General features: G+C 35.2%; 4 protein-coding genes across 5 annotated transcripts in view; all 4 read left to right on the top strand.

Annotated features, from left to right (window-relative positions):
- The window catches only part of slc4a2b (solute carrier family 4 member 2b), a 46230-nt gene extending 41689 nt beyond the window's left edge, over positions 1–4541 (top strand). For both annotated transcript variants that reach the window (XM_082183652.1, XM_082183653.1), the window contains 3 exons: positions 1100–1269; positions 1420–1593; positions 2374–4541. In XM_082183652.1, coding sequence (XP_082039778.1) covers positions 1100–1269; positions 1420–1593; positions 2374–2454 — 425 coding nt within the window. In that variant the 3' untranslated portion in view covers positions 2455–4541. The remainder of the gene's footprint in view (positions 1–1099; positions 1270–1419; positions 1594–2373) is intronic.
- Positions 4542–5143: 602 nt separating this feature from the next.
- On the top strand, positions 5144–7832 carry LOC309509141 (uncharacterized protein). The gene is made up of 4 exons (XM_082183716.1): positions 5144–5679; positions 5980–6090; positions 7087–7182; positions 7369–7832. Exons 1-4 carry the CDS (start codon positions 5434–5436, stop codon positions 7453–7455), a joined length of 540 nt encoding a protein of 179 aa, XP_082039842.1. The 5' UTR covers positions 5144–5433; the 3' UTR covers positions 7456–7832.
- Positions 7833–8561: 729 nt separating this feature from the next.
- Positions 8562–12111, top strand: LOC309509146 (uncharacterized protein). The gene is made up of 4 exons (XM_082183723.1): positions 8562–8826; positions 10006–10116; positions 10285–10386; positions 11186–12111. The coding sequence occupies exons 1-4, from the start codon at positions 8629–8631 to the stop codon at positions 11267–11269; spliced, it is 495 nt and encodes a 164-aa protein (XP_082039849.1). The 5' UTR covers positions 8562–8628; the 3' UTR covers positions 11270–12111.
- A 470-nt stretch (positions 12112–12581) lies between these two features.
- LOC309509144 (uncharacterized protein) lies at positions 12582–15973 on the top strand. Its single transcript, XM_082183720.1, has 4 exons — positions 12582–12955; positions 13374–13484; positions 14843–14944; positions 15612–15973. The coding sequence occupies exons 1-4, from the start codon at positions 12761–12763 to the stop codon at positions 15705–15707; spliced, it is 504 nt and encodes a 167-aa protein (XP_082039846.1). The 5' UTR covers positions 12582–12760; the 3' UTR covers positions 15708–15973.
- Positions 15974–18048: the final 2075 nt, after the last annotated feature.

The raw sequence follows: 18048 nt of genomic DNA, 5'->3' as shown, positions 1-18048 counted from the left end.
TGCAAAGTTACTTAGATAGTTAGTAGAATGTCTAAAGTGGACCATCGAAATAAGGTGCTACCGATATGGATAGTTTGAATACATTTTTATTTATGTATTTAAAATTCATTTTTCTCATCAAATTATTCAAATTTCTCCTCTCATCATTTTTACCTCATCAGGAAAATGTAATTATATATTGGAAATTTGTGTATTTTATCATATTGCTGTTGCCACCGTTTTAGAAAAACAACATGCAACCTGATTTTTAACACAATTTAAATGTGTACAAACACCCTTTACCCATGGTACAATCAAGGTAACGCATAGTATCTTGTTGTTTTAAAGGAACACTCCACCGTTTTTTTCAATAGGGCTTATTCACCTTCTTTCCTACATTTAGATAGGTGGGCAAATGCATTTTTGTCTCAGTGCATGCATTGTTTTAGTTTGACAGGGTCGGCGCTAGCTTAGCTTAGCACAATGAATTGAATCCTTTGTTGCCAGCTAGCATGTCCTGAGTAAAAGTGATCCAAAAAAAACAAAAAAACACCTAATTACTTCTTGTGGCCTGAGTATTCACAACGAGTATAAATAGCGATGCAGATTAACACTAGGCGATTTCCTAGGCAGATATTGACTTGGGACTATATTAGGGGGAAGCACAGGCGAAGCACTGCTATTTGGGCACAAAGATATCACGCAACACATGAAATCCCACGACTTCCATCAACATATTGGCGTGCAACTCGTTGTGAATACGCAGGCCACAAGAAGTAATTAGGTGTTTTTTGGGGTTTTTTTTTAATCACTTTTACTCAGGACGTGCTAGCTGGCAACAAAGGATTCCATTCATTGTGCTAAGCTAAGCTAGCGCTGACCCTGTCAAACTAAAACAATGCATGCACTGAGACAAAAATGCATTTGCCCACCTATCTAAATGTAGGAAAGACGGTGAATAAGCCCTATTGAAAAAAACGGTGGAGTGTTCCTTTAAGATGCGTAATATTTTATTACATGCACATTAAATCTGTGTAAATGACTGTTGTATGTATTAACATGAGTTTAATGAAGAAAATGTCTATAAATGTAGTCATTATGCAAATTTTGTTGGCTATAGGTCTCTCAATAGTAATCGGTGATCTGCTCCGTCAAATCCCAATCGCTGTGCTGTTTGGCATCTTCCTGTACATGGGTGTGATGTCACTGAATGGCATCCAGCTGACAGAACGGATCCTGCTCCTGCTGATGCCCCCAAAATACCACCCCGACCACATTTACGTGCGCAAGGTCAGGACCCCAAGCTGGTTTTTGTTATTAATAAAGAGGATTTTGGTTCTTTGTTCCCTTAAGAAAGGACTGGCTGTAACATGTAATGATATCAGATATTGTAAAGAAATCTTTTGTACTGTATATCTTGACTAAATCTCTGTTCCTCAGGTGCGGACCATGCGCATGCATCTGTACACCGCGATACAGGTGGTGTGTCTCGCTGTCCTCTGGGTGGTCATGTCCACCGTGGCGTCGCTGGCTTTCCCATTCGTTCTCATCATGACCGTCCCTGTCAAGATGTTTCTTCTGTCACGCATCTTTAGCGCTCGGGAAATGCAGTGTGTAAGGATCTTTGCACACATAAAGACATTTTTGCTTGCTTCTTAGAGATACACTATCGTTCAAAGTTTGTGGTCAATAAGATTTGTTTAAAAAAAAATTAATAATACTTTTATTGTGACAGTAAAGACATTTATTTCTGTTCCATATAAATACGGGTATTTTTTTACATTTCTATTCATCAAAGATTACTGAGAAACATGCATCACATTTTCCACAAAAATATTAACTATTTTCCAACATTGATTATAAATAATGTTTCTTGAGCAACAAATCAGCCTATTAGAATGACTTCAGAAGGATCATGTGACACTGAAGACTGGAGTAATGATGCTGGAAACTCAGCTTTGATCACAGGAATAAATTACATTTTATAATATATTACTATAGAAAACAGTTATTTTAAATTGTTTTAATATTTAAATAAATGCAGCCTTGGTGAGCAAATTATACTTTTTTTCAAAAACATTAAAAAAATCGTACTGACCTCAAACTGTATGTACTACTTCTAGGGAACTAACAAAATTATATATAGTAAGGAAACATAAAATGTCTTTTAAATTCCGTTTGAAATGGTGTTCACAACCCCATTTAAATTCCTAAAAAAAAATTTTAACATTTATTTTGAGAGGACTTTTGTGACGTCTTGGAGACGGAGTGTTATTTTTCCCCTTTGGAATAATGTGAACCGATGAATCATGCACAAAAAGCCAATAAGAAAGTAGGTCATTTTCAAATTCATGTTAAAATACTATTTTTGTAACTTTTCTTCCTTCTCTCCAGTTGGACGCTGACGATGCAGAGCCCACTTTTGACGAGAAGGAGGGACACGACGAATACACAGAGATGCACATGCCAGTCTGAGCCACGACCACAGCTTGTCCGTCTCTCACCTGTCTTCCTGTCAGTCAGGCTATTGGCCAATAGGACAGTTGCTTTTTAAACTTTGACAAACCAAATCGCACAGTGAGTCTTGACATGCTGTAGAGGAGAGAATATTATGTGAAATCTGGCATTTCCAGAGAATCATTTCACTTGTTTTAGAAGGTTTGAGCTGCTATCACACCGTTTAGCCTTTACCAAGCGCATTTGTCGCCTATGAGGAAAACGAATGTATCGTATGGGGTTAACTGGACATTCCCAGCACCATTCAGGGCCCATGCAATATTTAATGTAGTTTTTAGTATATATTCATGATCAAGGAAGATTGCCAAGGCCCATTTCATCTTATATCATTATGTATGTCTGTGCTTTTAATAGTTTTACTGACTTATTTTTTAATGTTGTGATTTATGACCCAACACAATCACAACCGACAGTATTTTTGTCCATTGTTGCTGTGCATTCACAGCTTTTTTTTTTTCTATTTCTAAACAATTTTATAATGCATGAAAGTCACACTCTCACAAAAACTCTAAATGTTCAGTTGTAGTATATTTTATATTGACCATTACATGGAGCAAACATGATCAGAGTGAGTGAACTCTGTTTTAGAGGATGAATTTGGTGTCAATTTTGGTGATCATGAGCGGTTTTCAGATTAGTTTTAGTGAATCCCAGATGCATTCACTAGTGACCTAGTTTGGGGTCCTAAAACCCATTTTAAGAAAAAGAACGGGAGCGTCCCTGCAGATGATCCCAAAATTGTAGAATTCAGTTTATAACGGTTCGTTTGTAAGAACTAAACATGTTGACCTGATAAGCCAGATATAGTCGCAAGTTACCAACACATTTCAACTGAACTTGTCCATATTTGGCTAATAATGCACATTTTTAAAGTCTTTCCACATACAATGTTGAATCAACACTAAAACAGAATCCTGTTCTTTTCAACACCAGTTCTCAGCAGATACACAGTATAGATTTTGATTACTTACTAATTATTTATGCGTTTAACAGGGGAACCGTATTATTTATGTCAGTTCATGAGGGATTTTGCCACAGAATTCCTGTATAATATCACTAATTTCCCCCCATCGTTCACTAATATCCCACTGCTTCACTATTTGGTCAGTTAGATGGTGAATCTGCACTAATAAGATTCGACCACTGCACTTTCACTTTCACAATATTTGGTGCGCACATACCATCAGGAATGAAATTAAATAATTCGGTTAAATAATTCAGTTAATCATGTGTTACGTTTGTTATTTTAGTACACATTTATTTGGAATGTTCTGGCTTTCTTTAATTCCTGGATTTTATCACACCATTGTGCTTTAAACATGCTACGAAACAAGTGCTTTAGCTCATTTGAGCGCTATTTACATTCCAGAATCGGATGTATGTTAGGATCTTTTAATTATAGGAACTTATTATGCAAGTTTTATATTGCATTAGCTTATGTATGCGCTTAACTAATGACTGAAATGAAATTGTGTAGAGGTTATTTTTATCCGACTAGGAATTGGTTAGCGTACATGCGATTTGATTTTGAGAATATTTTTATAAAATGTTGTGTGTGTCATCGTTTAGTGAATCAGGACCTTCAGTACGTTGTACTTTGTCACCGTTGTTGATCTTGGACATTCCCTCTGCCCGTGTTCAGCGACTGGTTCCAGGATTCGCGTCTCGACACGTTTAGGCCTGCAGAACTCTGGGAAATCAGATGGTAGAGCAGCACTTTGAGGTTGTGTGTGAATGCAGGTTTTGTTCTGCTACTGGATCTGTAGCCGTGTGGATTCTCTGCAGCACTTTTGTAGATGGTATTTATTATGGATGCTTTACGGGGTTCATGAAGACGGTTCATGAAGGTTAATGCTAGAACATTCTGGTCTGGTGATATTTGTTACAAAAGTATGGCAAAGGGAAGTGAGGGTCATTTACCATCTGTGGACATCTTTTTTTAATGCATTTTGTTTTTATTTGATTTTTAAATGTTCCACTGTATATAATGCAATATTTACAGTAAATTCCAAATATTGCCAATAAAGTTGATTTTTCTATTTAAATTGGCTATTCATATTTTTTGTGTGTTTTTGTATTTATATTTAAGTTTTTAAAATTGCTTTTTTTTTTTTTTTTTTTTTTTACTGGAACTTAGGAAAAAAGTGCAAGTGACTTAACAAACAGTACTGCAAAAAAAACAAAACAATTTTACTAAAGTTTGCGGTCAGTAAGATTTGTTCTTGAAAGAAATTCATATTTCATTCCGCAAGGATGCATAAGAATTGATCAGAAAGTGAATCAGTAAATACGTTTCTAATGTTACAAAATATTTTTATTTCCAATAAATTCTGTTCTTTTCAGCTCTTAATTCATCAGAGAATCCAGAAAGAAAAAAAAGTATCACCGTTTCCACAAAATATTAAGTAATCATTTTATTTAGAGCGGCAAATCATCATATTAGAATGATTTCTGAAGGGTCATGTGACACTGAAAACTGGAGTAATGATGCTGAAAATTCAGCTTTGATCACAGGAATAAATTACATTTTAAAACATTTAAATATGCTTGTAAATGTCATTTGAGCAACAAAAAAGCGAATAACTCATATATATATATATTAAAAAAAAAATTTTTTATATATATATATTTTTTATATATATATATTATATCTATATCAATAATACACACAGAGCTATCACTAGCCATTTGCCAGATACGAATCAATGAACTTTTCTGCCATGGCCCAAAATGACTAGTTGAGCAATGTGCAAATTGAATTGAATTAATTAGACTTATATTCTGGTTCTAGTGTGTGCGGTAACGACAAACAAATCCTCATTACTACAGCTGAATTTCAAAGCAATTAATAATTGTGCCAATGTTCTTCTCATCATTTAGTCCCTGACTTCTAGGCATCATGCCAGGGCTCCACATGAACAGTGACTGTTTTAGAGAATGTTTAACCTGGTTTTTTTGGGCAAGCAGACATTTGCAGGAGGAGTTGAAGTTCAGACTGTGTTAAAGATGGCTCTGCTTCTGTTGGTCGTGCTGCTCACTGCTGGAGTCTCACCGAATGACGCACAACAGCTCCCAGATATCTACAAGAAAGGAGTGGATCTGGCTTTACATCAGATCAATGCCCGTCACTCCATCAAGCACCATTTTCTCTTCTTTAAAACTATTCATCAGGCAGAAATCCAGGTAACTGCATTCTTCTCTTTCCGCTTTTCATCCTCTTTTCAGGGAAAAGATGGTCTGAAACTAACTGCATGATTTGGTAGTAGTTTAAGCTATTATAATAACCCAAACTAAATGGCAGGAGTAGGTCAGATATTCTAAACACTCTTGATGCCAAGTCATTTTTAGGTCAGAAATCGAATATCAAAATCTCCGGAGACCCAAAAAAAAAAAAAAGAGGACAGAATTGAGTTGCTAAATTTAGAGTTGCTGGAAATGCCTGTCTGTTCATTTACTGTGGATGAATAAATCCTCTCTCTGTAGGCAGGGTTTGGTGTCACCTACATCTACCATAACTTCTATCTGAAAGCCACAACATGCCGAAAAGGAACTGAGAACGCTGATACAACCACGTGCGAGTTCAGGAATGATCGGGTAAGTGTGTTCATTTAAAGCACATACGCATTTTAGAAACCCATAGATGGTCATAATATGAAGATCAGCTGTTTTTCATGTCTATGTCAGAGTAAATGACATTTTCCAAACACTTAAGCCCCTTTCACACAGCACTTTGAACCCGGCAAATTGCCAGAGCGCCTTCTGTGTGAACGCAAACTCGACCCGGGATTTATGCCGGGATCGATGCCGGGTCGGGACCTAGTATTGAATCTAAATAAGGGGTGCTTTAAAGAACCATCTATTTTGTTGCATGTTGCAATCTCCAATTTCTAATAGTTACATAACTAACATTCAAAAGTTTGGGATCAGTAAGATGTTTTTGAAAAGTGTCTTTTGCTCACTAAGGTTGATTTATTCGATCCAAAAAGGAGTGAAAACACCAATATTGTGAAAAATTAGTTTAAAATAATTTTTCTATCTTAATATATAATTTATTCCTGTTATGGCTGCGATGATCCTTCAGAAATCATTCTAATATGCTGATTTGCTGCTCAAGAAATATTTCTTATTATTATCATTGTTGAAACCAGTTGTGCTGCTTAATATTTTTGTGGAATTTTTTTTAAAAATTTTTTAGGATTCTTTGAATATAAAGTTCAAAAGAACAGCATTTATTTGAACTAATAGAAATCTTTTGTAAAATTATAAGTGTCTTTACTGTCACCGTTAAAGTATTAGTACATAAAAGTATTAATTTTCTGAACCCAAACTTTTCAGCAATATTGTAGCTGAAATAAATATGTCTGAAAGTAGGTTTCTGGCTATTTTTTTGCTATTGATGCAATATACTGTACACTATCATGCAGTGTTACCAGGCTTAATACAGAGAATATACTTACATACTTGCTTGTGCATATATATATACATATATATATAATTATAATATAATATATATATTTAGTTACACCACAGCACTCAAAATTAAATGCAGATTAAATTAAATTTACTAACTCAATGTCCATATTCCTCCAGCCTCTCATTGACTGTGTGATCTGCTACAAGATCTCTGCTGGAGAAATTGGTGGCAAACCTTATTTAAACTGTATTAATCGACAAGTGCTCTCAAAGGTATTCCCTCTTCATGTTCTTCATTTTTAATGATTCAGTTAATAAGCTGGAAATACACTTGATTTTATCATTAATGCTAAAATAATGTCCATCTTTGCAAATGTTTTTCCCAACATATTTAATGAACCCAGGATGTAGAAAACTTGTGTGTAGAAGTGACCCTTTGTCTGATTGTTTGAACTCAAGGAAAGCAAGAGAGAGCGAGAGATTGGCTGTTACCAGGCGGGTTTTGGCAGTCTGACCCCGACTCCTGTGGCGTACACTGGATCCTAGAGAAGCTTCATCTGACATCTGATGTGAAGGAATCTGAAACACAGCATGTTTTAGCACGTCTGCTCGGTTCCAAATCAACTCTTGCATCACGGTTCATCTGATTGTCAAGCACTAAAGAGAAACATTAAAGAGAGCATTGCACTGTTGTAGTCACATTTTCTACAGTAAATCAATACGGGATGTTTGTTGCATAAGAACATTCCATGTTTGTTCAGCGCCAGAAGATTTTTTTGCACACAACAAAGCAGACTCCTTTAACCTCTCAAATATTAATGAATGTCATTATAAATAAATAAATAAATAATAGTAGTGCAGATTACACTATCCAATAAAGTGATTTAGTTTGTCAGTGCAATAAAATACTTTACAAAATAATACGCTTCAGTATTTCTGTGATTATTTACTATTTGAACGTCATAGTGCATATAGTGTCTGTTTTTTTATTTTTATGCACTAATGATTAATGATGTTTAGTATATCATGACCTATGTGTTTCAATCGCAGCATGTTGTACTTTTTTGTATTTTTTTTCTCAGAATGATGAGTTTATATCTCACAATTCCGACTTTTGAACTCGCAATTGTGATAAAAAAGTCAGAATTGTGAGAGATAAATTCGCAATTATCTTTTAAATTGTTTTATTCCGTGGCGGAAACAAGCTTCCATACATGTCCCTGTGAAACGGCTTCTCGAACAAGAAAAAATGTAGGGCGAGACTTGCTTTTATCCATGGGGAATTGATTGGATGGTTGTGGTTTGCTTTGATTTGTCGATCACATGTGAGTGACAGATTAATCATTTATAATAAATACTGCAATATTCCATAAAAAAAAAAAAAAAATAGCAGCACTTTTCAATGTGAATTCAGACCCTTTCGTTTCAGTTTTGAACATACAAAAATAATAATATTTCCAGCTAATTTACAACACTAAATAACGCAGACTTTAAGCTTGTTGCATATTTGTTTTTATTATTATTCGTCGTTTTATACTAGAAACTAAACCTCGTAGCTAGGCAAATAAATGCAACTGAACAGGCCATGCCAAACTCGTGATTTACCTCACTAAACAGCCATTTTACACCGTGTTACCCAACAACGGCACAAAAACAAGGCAGACTTCCTGGAAGAGTGTGTTTTTCAGTGAGAGCAGCAGGAGGTGTTGCTCAGACTGGATGAAGATGTCTCTGCCGTTTGCTCTGCTGTTTCTCGCTGGAGTCTTCCTGACCTTCGCTGAGGCGCAAAGCCCCTTCAGCAAACTCCCAGACTCCTACAAGAAAGGAGTGGAGCTCGCTCTGCAAAATATCAATGCTCACGGAGCCGTCCAGCAGCATTTTCTCTTCTTTAAATCCATTCAGAAGTCGCAAATTGAGGTACTGTAAGACTTTCTCTCTTTGTTTCTTTGACTGACTGCCTTTTCCAAGATGTAACCTGGCATCAGTGTTGCCAGATTGGAAATGTCCAAGTATCGCACACTCAAAATTATCGTATTTGGAAGAAAATTATCGAGTCAAACGTACAGAATACAGCTATTTATTGACCAACAACTTTATTGCTAAAATATCGACCTCAGCTTGGAAAAAAAACTGACTTAAGCGCCACGGAAGGAACGCTATCTTTTATTTATTTATTTATTTGACTTTTTTCTTCTTCTTGCAAAACACACAGAGATGACATGTTAATAATATACAACTTTGTATACAATATACAAAAAGAACATTAACTTGTGCTTATGAGAGAGTCAGTCTCCACGATCATTGGCCGAGAAGACATAACGTGAGATGAGATGGAAGATACTGTACCGTAACAACACACTTCTTCTCACGGTATCAGCTAGATCAGTAAATCAGGGATTATAGATAGAAGCCCTATGATTACAACGACCATCATTTGAAGTATAACAATTCAGAAATGATCGTACATTATGTTTTTTTGTTGTTTTTTTTCATTATTGATCGTACATAGTACAGAGGTCAAAATTATCGTACAAATACGATTATTATCGTTCGTCTGGCAACACTGCTCGAATACTAATAATTGTTTTTTTAGGTCAAAAAGTCTAAGCTAAAATTGAATTTTGTAGTATGTAAAGTAGGAAGTAACGTGCTTCCAGAAGAGCACATAAAGTGGAAAATGCCTAATATATAGTTTGAATGTACAATATATCATAACCATGATAGTGCTGGGAAATGGAATTGGTTGAAAGCCAAAAACACCCCAATTTATCAGATATTGTAAGTTTACATAAGCATCTTCTAAATATTCTAACATTATTACTATATTTCTGTTTTTTTTATTTATTTTAGTTTGAGTTATTTTAGTACTTCAACTTGAACTAAACAAAAATGATAAATGTTGCCTTTGGCAATAGCTGAAATAAAATAAGTTTAAGTTTTTATTTCGTTTATATTTTATTTCAATTGATGTTTATTTCAAGTAATGGAAATGTTTTTTAAATTATTATTATTATTATTATTATATGGTTTTAGTTTTAGTTAACAATAATAACCCTGATGTATGTTCTGCTAACTGAACGAATGTCATCTTTGTAGGCAGGGTTTGATGTCACCTACATCTACCATAACTTTTATCTGAAAGCCACCCAGTGTCAAAGAGGAACTGAGAACGCTGATACAACCACGTGTGCGTTCAGGAATGATCGGGTAAGTGAGGTTTACATCGAAAATTATTTGCTCCACCTCGGCACATTCGTGAACAGAGCTTGAGGCTTTAACATTGCACAAACAACTGCGGCGTGTTATTGTACCTTATGATGGAAATCATTTCTCAATGTGGAATACAATTAAACTTGTGTTTATTAATCCCTACAGCCTCTGATTGACTGCGCCATCTGCTATAAGACCTACGCTGGAGCGATTGAGGCAGAACCCAAACCATATGTGAACTGTGTGCATAAACCTGCTGTCACCGAGGTGTGTCACAAGGTCAAAACACCGCACAGACAAACGCCAGCAAACAAGTTGGCCGTTTGGATTTAGAAATTTATGAAAAATAACTTGTCATGCGTACACTGCCCCAGCAGGCACAAACATACACAGATTGAACATGTTCAGTCAGGTGCAAACAAACCCCGACAGGGGTAACACACTGATCCGACAAAACCCAACAAACGTGTTTGTCTGTGCAGAATTGGCCTCTATGCTTCATATTCTTTGTACATCATCTACTCAAGTAATACAGACCTGACCACTGATATTAAAATCCATTCCATCTGGTAAACATTGCACATACTCACTCTTAGAAGAAAAGATTCAGCATAGTTCTGTCAGGCCTTTCATATGTATTACCTGGCTTTTACACACTTCAAAATAAAATGGTTTCAATTCATTTTTAATTTTAATAAAATTGTATGAATTACACATCTCGTAAACAATTTATCACTAGAAAATGCAAGTAACCCGTTAAACATGACAGTATTATGCAATCATTTAAGGCATTTCTCCTTATATAGAACCTTTTTGGCATAAAAACTGAGGCAAGAACCCTAGAGTTCTTTAAACCCCATTAAAAAAAAAAAAATTCCTAAGAGTTATTGGCCATGATATTTCATATAAAGAGACTTCAGGTGTTGCATATTCGACAGTGAGATTGTAATTTTGCTTTTATTCTAAATATAAGGATGCCAGAGCAGATAATGAAAAGATCTTTGCTGTGTTTTGCATGATCTGTGTTCATCATGAACTAACACTATTTCATTGTTTTGAACCCAAGGTCATGCAGAAAGAGAGATTGGATCACTGTAATAAGATGGGTTACAGTAGCGGATCCCCCACCCTGCTGGCCGTCGTATCTTAATGTACCGCTGGAGACGGGCGGATGTTCAGGGGTTTGAAGAACACCGTGTCAATGATCTTAACTGTTTTTTTGACTGGTCTTTTGTGCCAAATTGCCTCTTTCTTCATGCATATTTACTTCACAAGAACTGAAGTGATAGTAAAGGTAACATTTACCACTTTAATTATCACAATCAAGCATCACTGTGACCCTAACTTTAGGTTTTCACGGTTATACACGAACACATTTTTAAATTGCATACCTATAAATGGATGCATCTTGCATTATAAGACATGATCATATTGTATAGTCTTTAAAGGTACAACAATAGGTAAATGTTACAATGTATTGGTTACAAGTAAAGAACATACAAATGACTATAAAGTGAATTATAAGGCATTTAAATTCATTTCGATATATATACACATCTTTATATGCATTATATGTACCAGCCTTTTTAGATTATTCAATGTTTTAATAGTGTCTTATTCAAAAAGGTAACACTTTACAATAATGCATGCAGTTTTGTTTTTCAACAGCTAGAGGGCCGAAAGTTACAGTGTACATTTAACATGAACTAATGATAAACAATATCATTTATTATCATACAATATCATCAATATAGCATTTATTAATCTTAGTTAACATTAATTTCTACTTAATATATTACAAGTTGTATCTGTTAACATGCACTGTGAATTAACATAATTATATTTGTATTAACTAACATCAACAAAGGTTAATGAATGTAATACATTTAGCTATATTGCTCATAGTTAACTAATGTATTAATGACACCTTGTAATGCATTACCATTAAAAATGACTTTTTTCATAATAAAAAAATATATGTAGAGATTTAAATAGCTAATTGTTGTTTTTTGTTTTGGGGTTGTTTCTTTTTCAAAAAAATAAAAATTTACACCTACGAATGACCTGAAGCTAAAGAGCGTTCACTGGATTTCTTATATCTTTGCAACTGCATAGATGAATTAATACAAATAAATATTATGAAGAAACATAACAAGTGAAATCTCTTCTGTTAAGACCATTGTTTCCCCTTTTGTTCATCATTAAACTGGATCAAATCCGGCTCTGTTTACAGTTCACTGACTTGTATTTAGATTAGAATTGGCCTGAAACACAAGATAACACTTTGTAAAAAAAAAAAAAAAAAAAGGTGACCTACATATAGTGTCCTCTCCAATTAAACCAAAATCCTAGTTTTTAGTGTCTGTTCTCCACTGGATGGCAGTCCGCTCGCTCAGACCGCATGATTTCACATTCATTCCCTCTGTATGTGAAAGTAAAAACACAAAGACAGAAAGGAAGAGGACTCACCCCACAAAAACATCCCATCATTGCACAATCTCTCCCTCTCGCCTCTCACTCCCTCGTGTACTGGGATTAGACAACATCTCTCAGTGTTTACATTCTTCGGAATTTTTGCGGTACATAACTGTGTATAACCTAAAGATAAACCAATCTGAGGGATTTTCTGGATTGTGTGAAGATGGCTGTGTTTCTGCTGCTCGTCCTGGTCAGCGCTGGAGTCTTTCTGGACACGTCCGAGGCGCAGGAGGATCTCAACAAACTTCCAGATAATTACAGGAAAGGTGTGGAACTGGCTGTGGATCAACTCAACTCACACCAGACAATCAGGAACGTTTTTCTTTTCTTCAAGAGTTTGGACAAATCTGACATTGATGTAAGTATATTCAATTGAAAAGAACATACAAATGACTATTAAGTGAATTATAAGGCATTACAAATGCATTTCAATCAATATACCTTTAAATGACTCATACATAGCTTCAAGTAAAGGTTTACTTTTTTGCATTAATCAGTATGTTTTAATAGTGTCATTAAAAGGCAACACTTTAAAATGTTAAGCATTCTATCATTTTTATATTATAAAAGTTGTTTAGCTATTCAAATGGCTATTTTAATTTTTTTACATTAAGTTAATTGCATTACTTGGAGATGTTCAAGTCTGAGTCACAGAAACATTTAAACAGCAAGGGATTAACAGCACTATGATTTTCTTTTCTTTCTTTTTTTTTACATAAATGCTGAGTTTTTATGTACACTGAAGTTATGATATTCAATAACCCGGTTTATTCTAGGGTGGGTTTGGAGTGAGTTATATCTACCATCACTTCTACCTCAAAGCCACCAAATGCCCTAAAGGAACTGCAAATGCAAACCCGACTAAATGTGCTTTCAGAAATGACAGAGTAAGTTTTTTCATAACTTGAAATGCACTTCACATGATTATATTGGTTTATGTTGTTCCTTTAAAAATTCATGATGTCAAGCTAACACACAGCTAACAAATGTATGTTCTAAAACTATTGTGTGAACAGTGATTTGCAATGTTTCTAAAACTTTAAAATGTCCTGTTTTCTTATGATGATCCTTATGATAACCGCAAATATCAATAACATCATAAGGACATTAAGAGAACATTCATCCATGATCCAATACATATAACATTATAAGGATGTTCCAAAATTGATTGTTCTAAGAACATTTTCTCTCAACATCATCTATAAATGTTATTTAACCTTACCGGTACATAATACATAGGTAGCCTACATAACTTTTGGCACTAGCGGTAAAAAAAAAATAAAATAAAATAAAATAAAAAAAACTCATGCATTTTGCGGAAGAACATATTTTTGTTGTGCTTCGGCTCTGCCAGACTGTGCGGATGAATATGACCATTCACAATAGAATAGAAATAGATTAACTCTATTAGAGAACTAGCCTACACATGGCAAATTTTTTTTTTTTTTTTTTTTTTTGAGAAAGCATACAGAATATTTTGCAATAAAAGAAAGAAAACTTATTCGACTACTATCGCCCCTCTAAAGCAATGTATCTCTTGAATAAAATACTTTACTCACCAGTTGAGTAATAAAAATGCCATCTTCGCGTCGCTTTTACAACATTTCAAATCCCTCAGTTCTCACCATCTCCGAAAAGCCAAGTGTTGATTCTTGATTTATTACGAGCTCTGTCGCGTTTTCTTTTCGCGTTTGTTTAAAACATTGTTGTTGTTCTCCGGAGGTTGCAGATTTATCGTGCTCTATGTCAATCTTTCTCGCTCATTGTGACAACTAACCTCTGCCACTCAAACATCAGACACGCGTCAAAAGAGCCGGAGCACCTTTTCTCATTTTTACGGATATGACGAGACACGCACCGGCGAGTGACGTATGCACGCGATTTCCCACGAAAACCATCCCGACATGTCTAAAATGAACACTTATTATAATAGGCTTACAAGTGAATCATCAGGGTTAGACAAAAAAATTATAATAATATGTAATTGACTCATTATTTAAATTGTGATACTTAACAAAATAAAGTAACATAGCCTACCTTTAAAGAATGTTTTATCTTGTACTTAACCTTTACAAAACGTTAGTGAAAATTGTGGGAATGTTCCCTGTTAGCTGGGAATGCACATGTGAAATTATTTCTACTCAAGTTGTTTCTAATTTTAACCCAACTCAACAGTCTTAAATTGAGCTTCAAATGTGTTAGCATGAATATGATTGATCATATGTTTCTCGTTTGTCTGTTGTAGCCTCTGATTGACTGTGGGATCTGCTATAAGACCTACGGTAGAGAGATCCAGAGTGAACCGAAGCCTTACGTGCACTGTGTTCACAAACCACAGCTCACACAGGTCATTCATCCCACAAACATGTCACCACCACCTACTGCCATTTACTCCAAAATCAACACTGTAAACAGGCTGTGAACTGTTGGACTTGATACCAATCATGTTTTCACAGTGAACTTTTGAACAAGAGCTTTTCTATCTCAAACAAAATTCGTTGATTTACAAGAAATAAGACAAGCTGAAAGCAAAGAATAGAAACTGAAATCAGGCACATTTGATGAAACAGAAAGATCCCATTTTCAAAGAAATGCAACGCAGGGTTATTTAGTTAACCAAAACTAAAACCATAAAAAAAGTTATCATTAAGTTAACTGAAATAAAATAAAATATTAAAAAAAACCTTAAACTTATTTAATTTCTTCTAGTTGCCAAAGCAACATTTCTCATTTTCATTTAGTAATTACATACAGCACCTTTAAGTGAAAAAATCTCAATGTAATAATAAATAAATAAATACATTTTAGTATCTCTGATAATAAAATAACCTGTTATAATATACCAAAATTACTGTTTATTTTTGTGCCCTGATTTCACTCTTTCATACAGTATTATAATAAAACTACTGACATGATAAAAAAGAAAATAGAGTGATGATGTGTGTATTATATTATTTTTAATTACTATTCAAACTCTTGAAATCATTGAAAATGAATTGTTATTCTCATTTCAGGAATTGTTGACTACGAGAGTTGATCACTGCACAAAAGTGAGCTACTCTAATGGATCTCCATCTCTCCTGGCAGCGAGGAAGCCTGATGAGAAATAGACAACATTCTTCACTTCTCTGTGTCAGTAGAAATTATGAATGATGCTGTTTGTTTCATTTAATCATAAAAAAAGCATAATAAATTCTTAAATAGTATACATTTTTAATATGATTTTATTACAGGATTAGCCTACATAAGACTGTGTTTGGGTGTTTTTTTCTTTTCTTTTTATATTCACAGTGACCACAAGGTAGTTTGGTTTGGTAGTTGGGTAAAAATGGTGTATTTTATGCTCTATTTCAAATAAAGAAATATTTTTTAGTCATACATGGCTAATGATTGTTTTTTTGTAAGAGGCAACATATTTCAAAGTAAAATGTTTTTGTGTGGACTTTTCTGAAAATGGATATTCCACTCTTGTGGCATTAATGGTGTCTGTTGAGGACTAATCACACTTTAATATCACTTTCTGTTAATCATTTTTTACGTATTCAGCAATAGGTATCAGTCATAACTTTGCACTGTTAATTGTAATGAGAAATATACAACATTCTTCTCTGTGCATTGTCGTCTATTGTACACTTGTCGTCAATCATATGAATGATGCCATTCGTTTAGTTTCTTTTATTCAGTAAACCCCATCAGAATTCTTAAAGTGCTCCTACGCTATTTTAAAGGTTCCCAGTTTTTTTCCCCCAATAGGCGGATCTTTTGTGACGTCATTGTTTATGTTTGTCGCGTTGCATCATGGGAATCGTGTGGCAGGAAACACCGCTAGATACCTCTAGATACCTGTAATTTGATTGTTTTGCACGTTTGGAGGAGGATTTAGAGAAGAGGATGGTTCACTCTTGCTGTGTGGTCGAGTACGGCTCGTTGGGGGCCTGATAAAAAGTTTTTTCGAATTCCCTCCGAAAAGGATCGCGAAAAACGAAAGAAATGGTTGCGTGCAATTAGGCGATTGAACCTGGACGCTCCGAAGAAAGCCTGGATTCCTGCAGCTAACGTTACTGATCGAGTTTGTGAGGCTCATTTTGTTCATGGTAGGCCTAAGTCTTAGTGACTATGTATTTATAGAAGATTGAATAAAAAAAATAATAAAACTGAGTCAAATCAACCGAGTCATATGTTTTCGCGTTCTGATTCAGGTGTCCCAAACCGCGATCCACAGCACCCAGACTATGTTCCTCACATCAAAATGGGCTATTCTGGATCGCAAAACTTAAAAGCAAAAGAAAAGGCTGTTCTAACCTCTGCTTTTAGCACGATCACTGCTTTCTGTTTGGCAGAAAAGATCGGCCCAACTTTTCGAAAAAACAAAATAATCATAGGCCTGCAGACTTTTGAAAGCCTTTAATCTTTCATGAGTGAAGGGTCCAGGGGTTTCTATTAAATAAGAATAAATGTCTCCCCAGCAGATTGGTGGCCAAGACACGGGCAAGTCGGACCAACGTTTTTTGTCATCCCAGATCTCATATGGGCTTTGAATAACTTCGATTTTGTCACCAATACAAATTTTGAGCTTCTCTCCAAACCTCCTCCGGTCTTCAGATGTTAAAGTGCTTATATATTGTGGATTTCGCCCGCTAACTCTCTTGAAAATGCTCGTCGCGTCTTTACTGCCCGCAATACTGTTTGTTTTGTTGCCACACAACCACTCGCGCATGCGTACAAAGATGTCAACAAAGATCCTCCTATAGGTTTTCTCATAATATACATTGCACCATCAACTTTTTTCTCACAGTGTCTAAAATGGTATAGTTGCTCTAAACCCCTCCTTTCTGAGAGTCTACTCTGCTCTGATTGGTCAGATGGCCCACTCTATTGTGATTGGTCGACTGCTTACAGTGCGCGTTGGAAACGAAACGACCATTACCATATCTGAATTTCAGCTCCGGATCTTCCTCAGCGCTTGATACACAGTGAAATGAACAGTAACAATGGCGTCTGTTTTACCGTATCAATTCAAGCCTGAGTCCTCATCCTTTGGAAGTGCAGAAAACAGCGTCTTCTCGACATGTCGACAACAGCAAACCAAACTCTTTAGTCTCAGCTACAACTACAGTGTTTGAGGGTCAAAGTAGCCAATAACATGAGCAATGTTTTCATAAAAAAAAGCAACAAAAAAACATTGTTTTTGAATGCACTCACTATTATAGCAACCACAGTTGAAGCCATTATGGCTTTATTCAGACACAAACCATGTCTTCCAGCACTCTAGTAATGCTAATGAGAGGAGACTGCTTTGACCCTGAAGTGCTTTGACAATTCAGATCATCATTTATGAAATGTAACAATAACAAGTGCAATTTTTAGTAAGGCATTTGCTTAGCCCTTGGCTGAACTGTTGCTCTTTTGTAACCATGTTCTGGCATCATGCAGGGTTTGTCTCTCTTTAGG

Source organism: Leuciscus leuciscus (assembly GCF_965113295.1).
Source record: "Leuciscus leuciscus genome assembly, chromosome: 11".
Classification (NCBI taxonomy): Eukaryota; Metazoa; Chordata; class Actinopteri; order Cypriniformes; family Leuciscidae; genus Leuciscus; species Leuciscus leuciscus.
The sequence above is the reverse complement of the archived record's forward strand: the minus strand, read 5'-3'. Positions and strand labels throughout refer to the sequence as shown.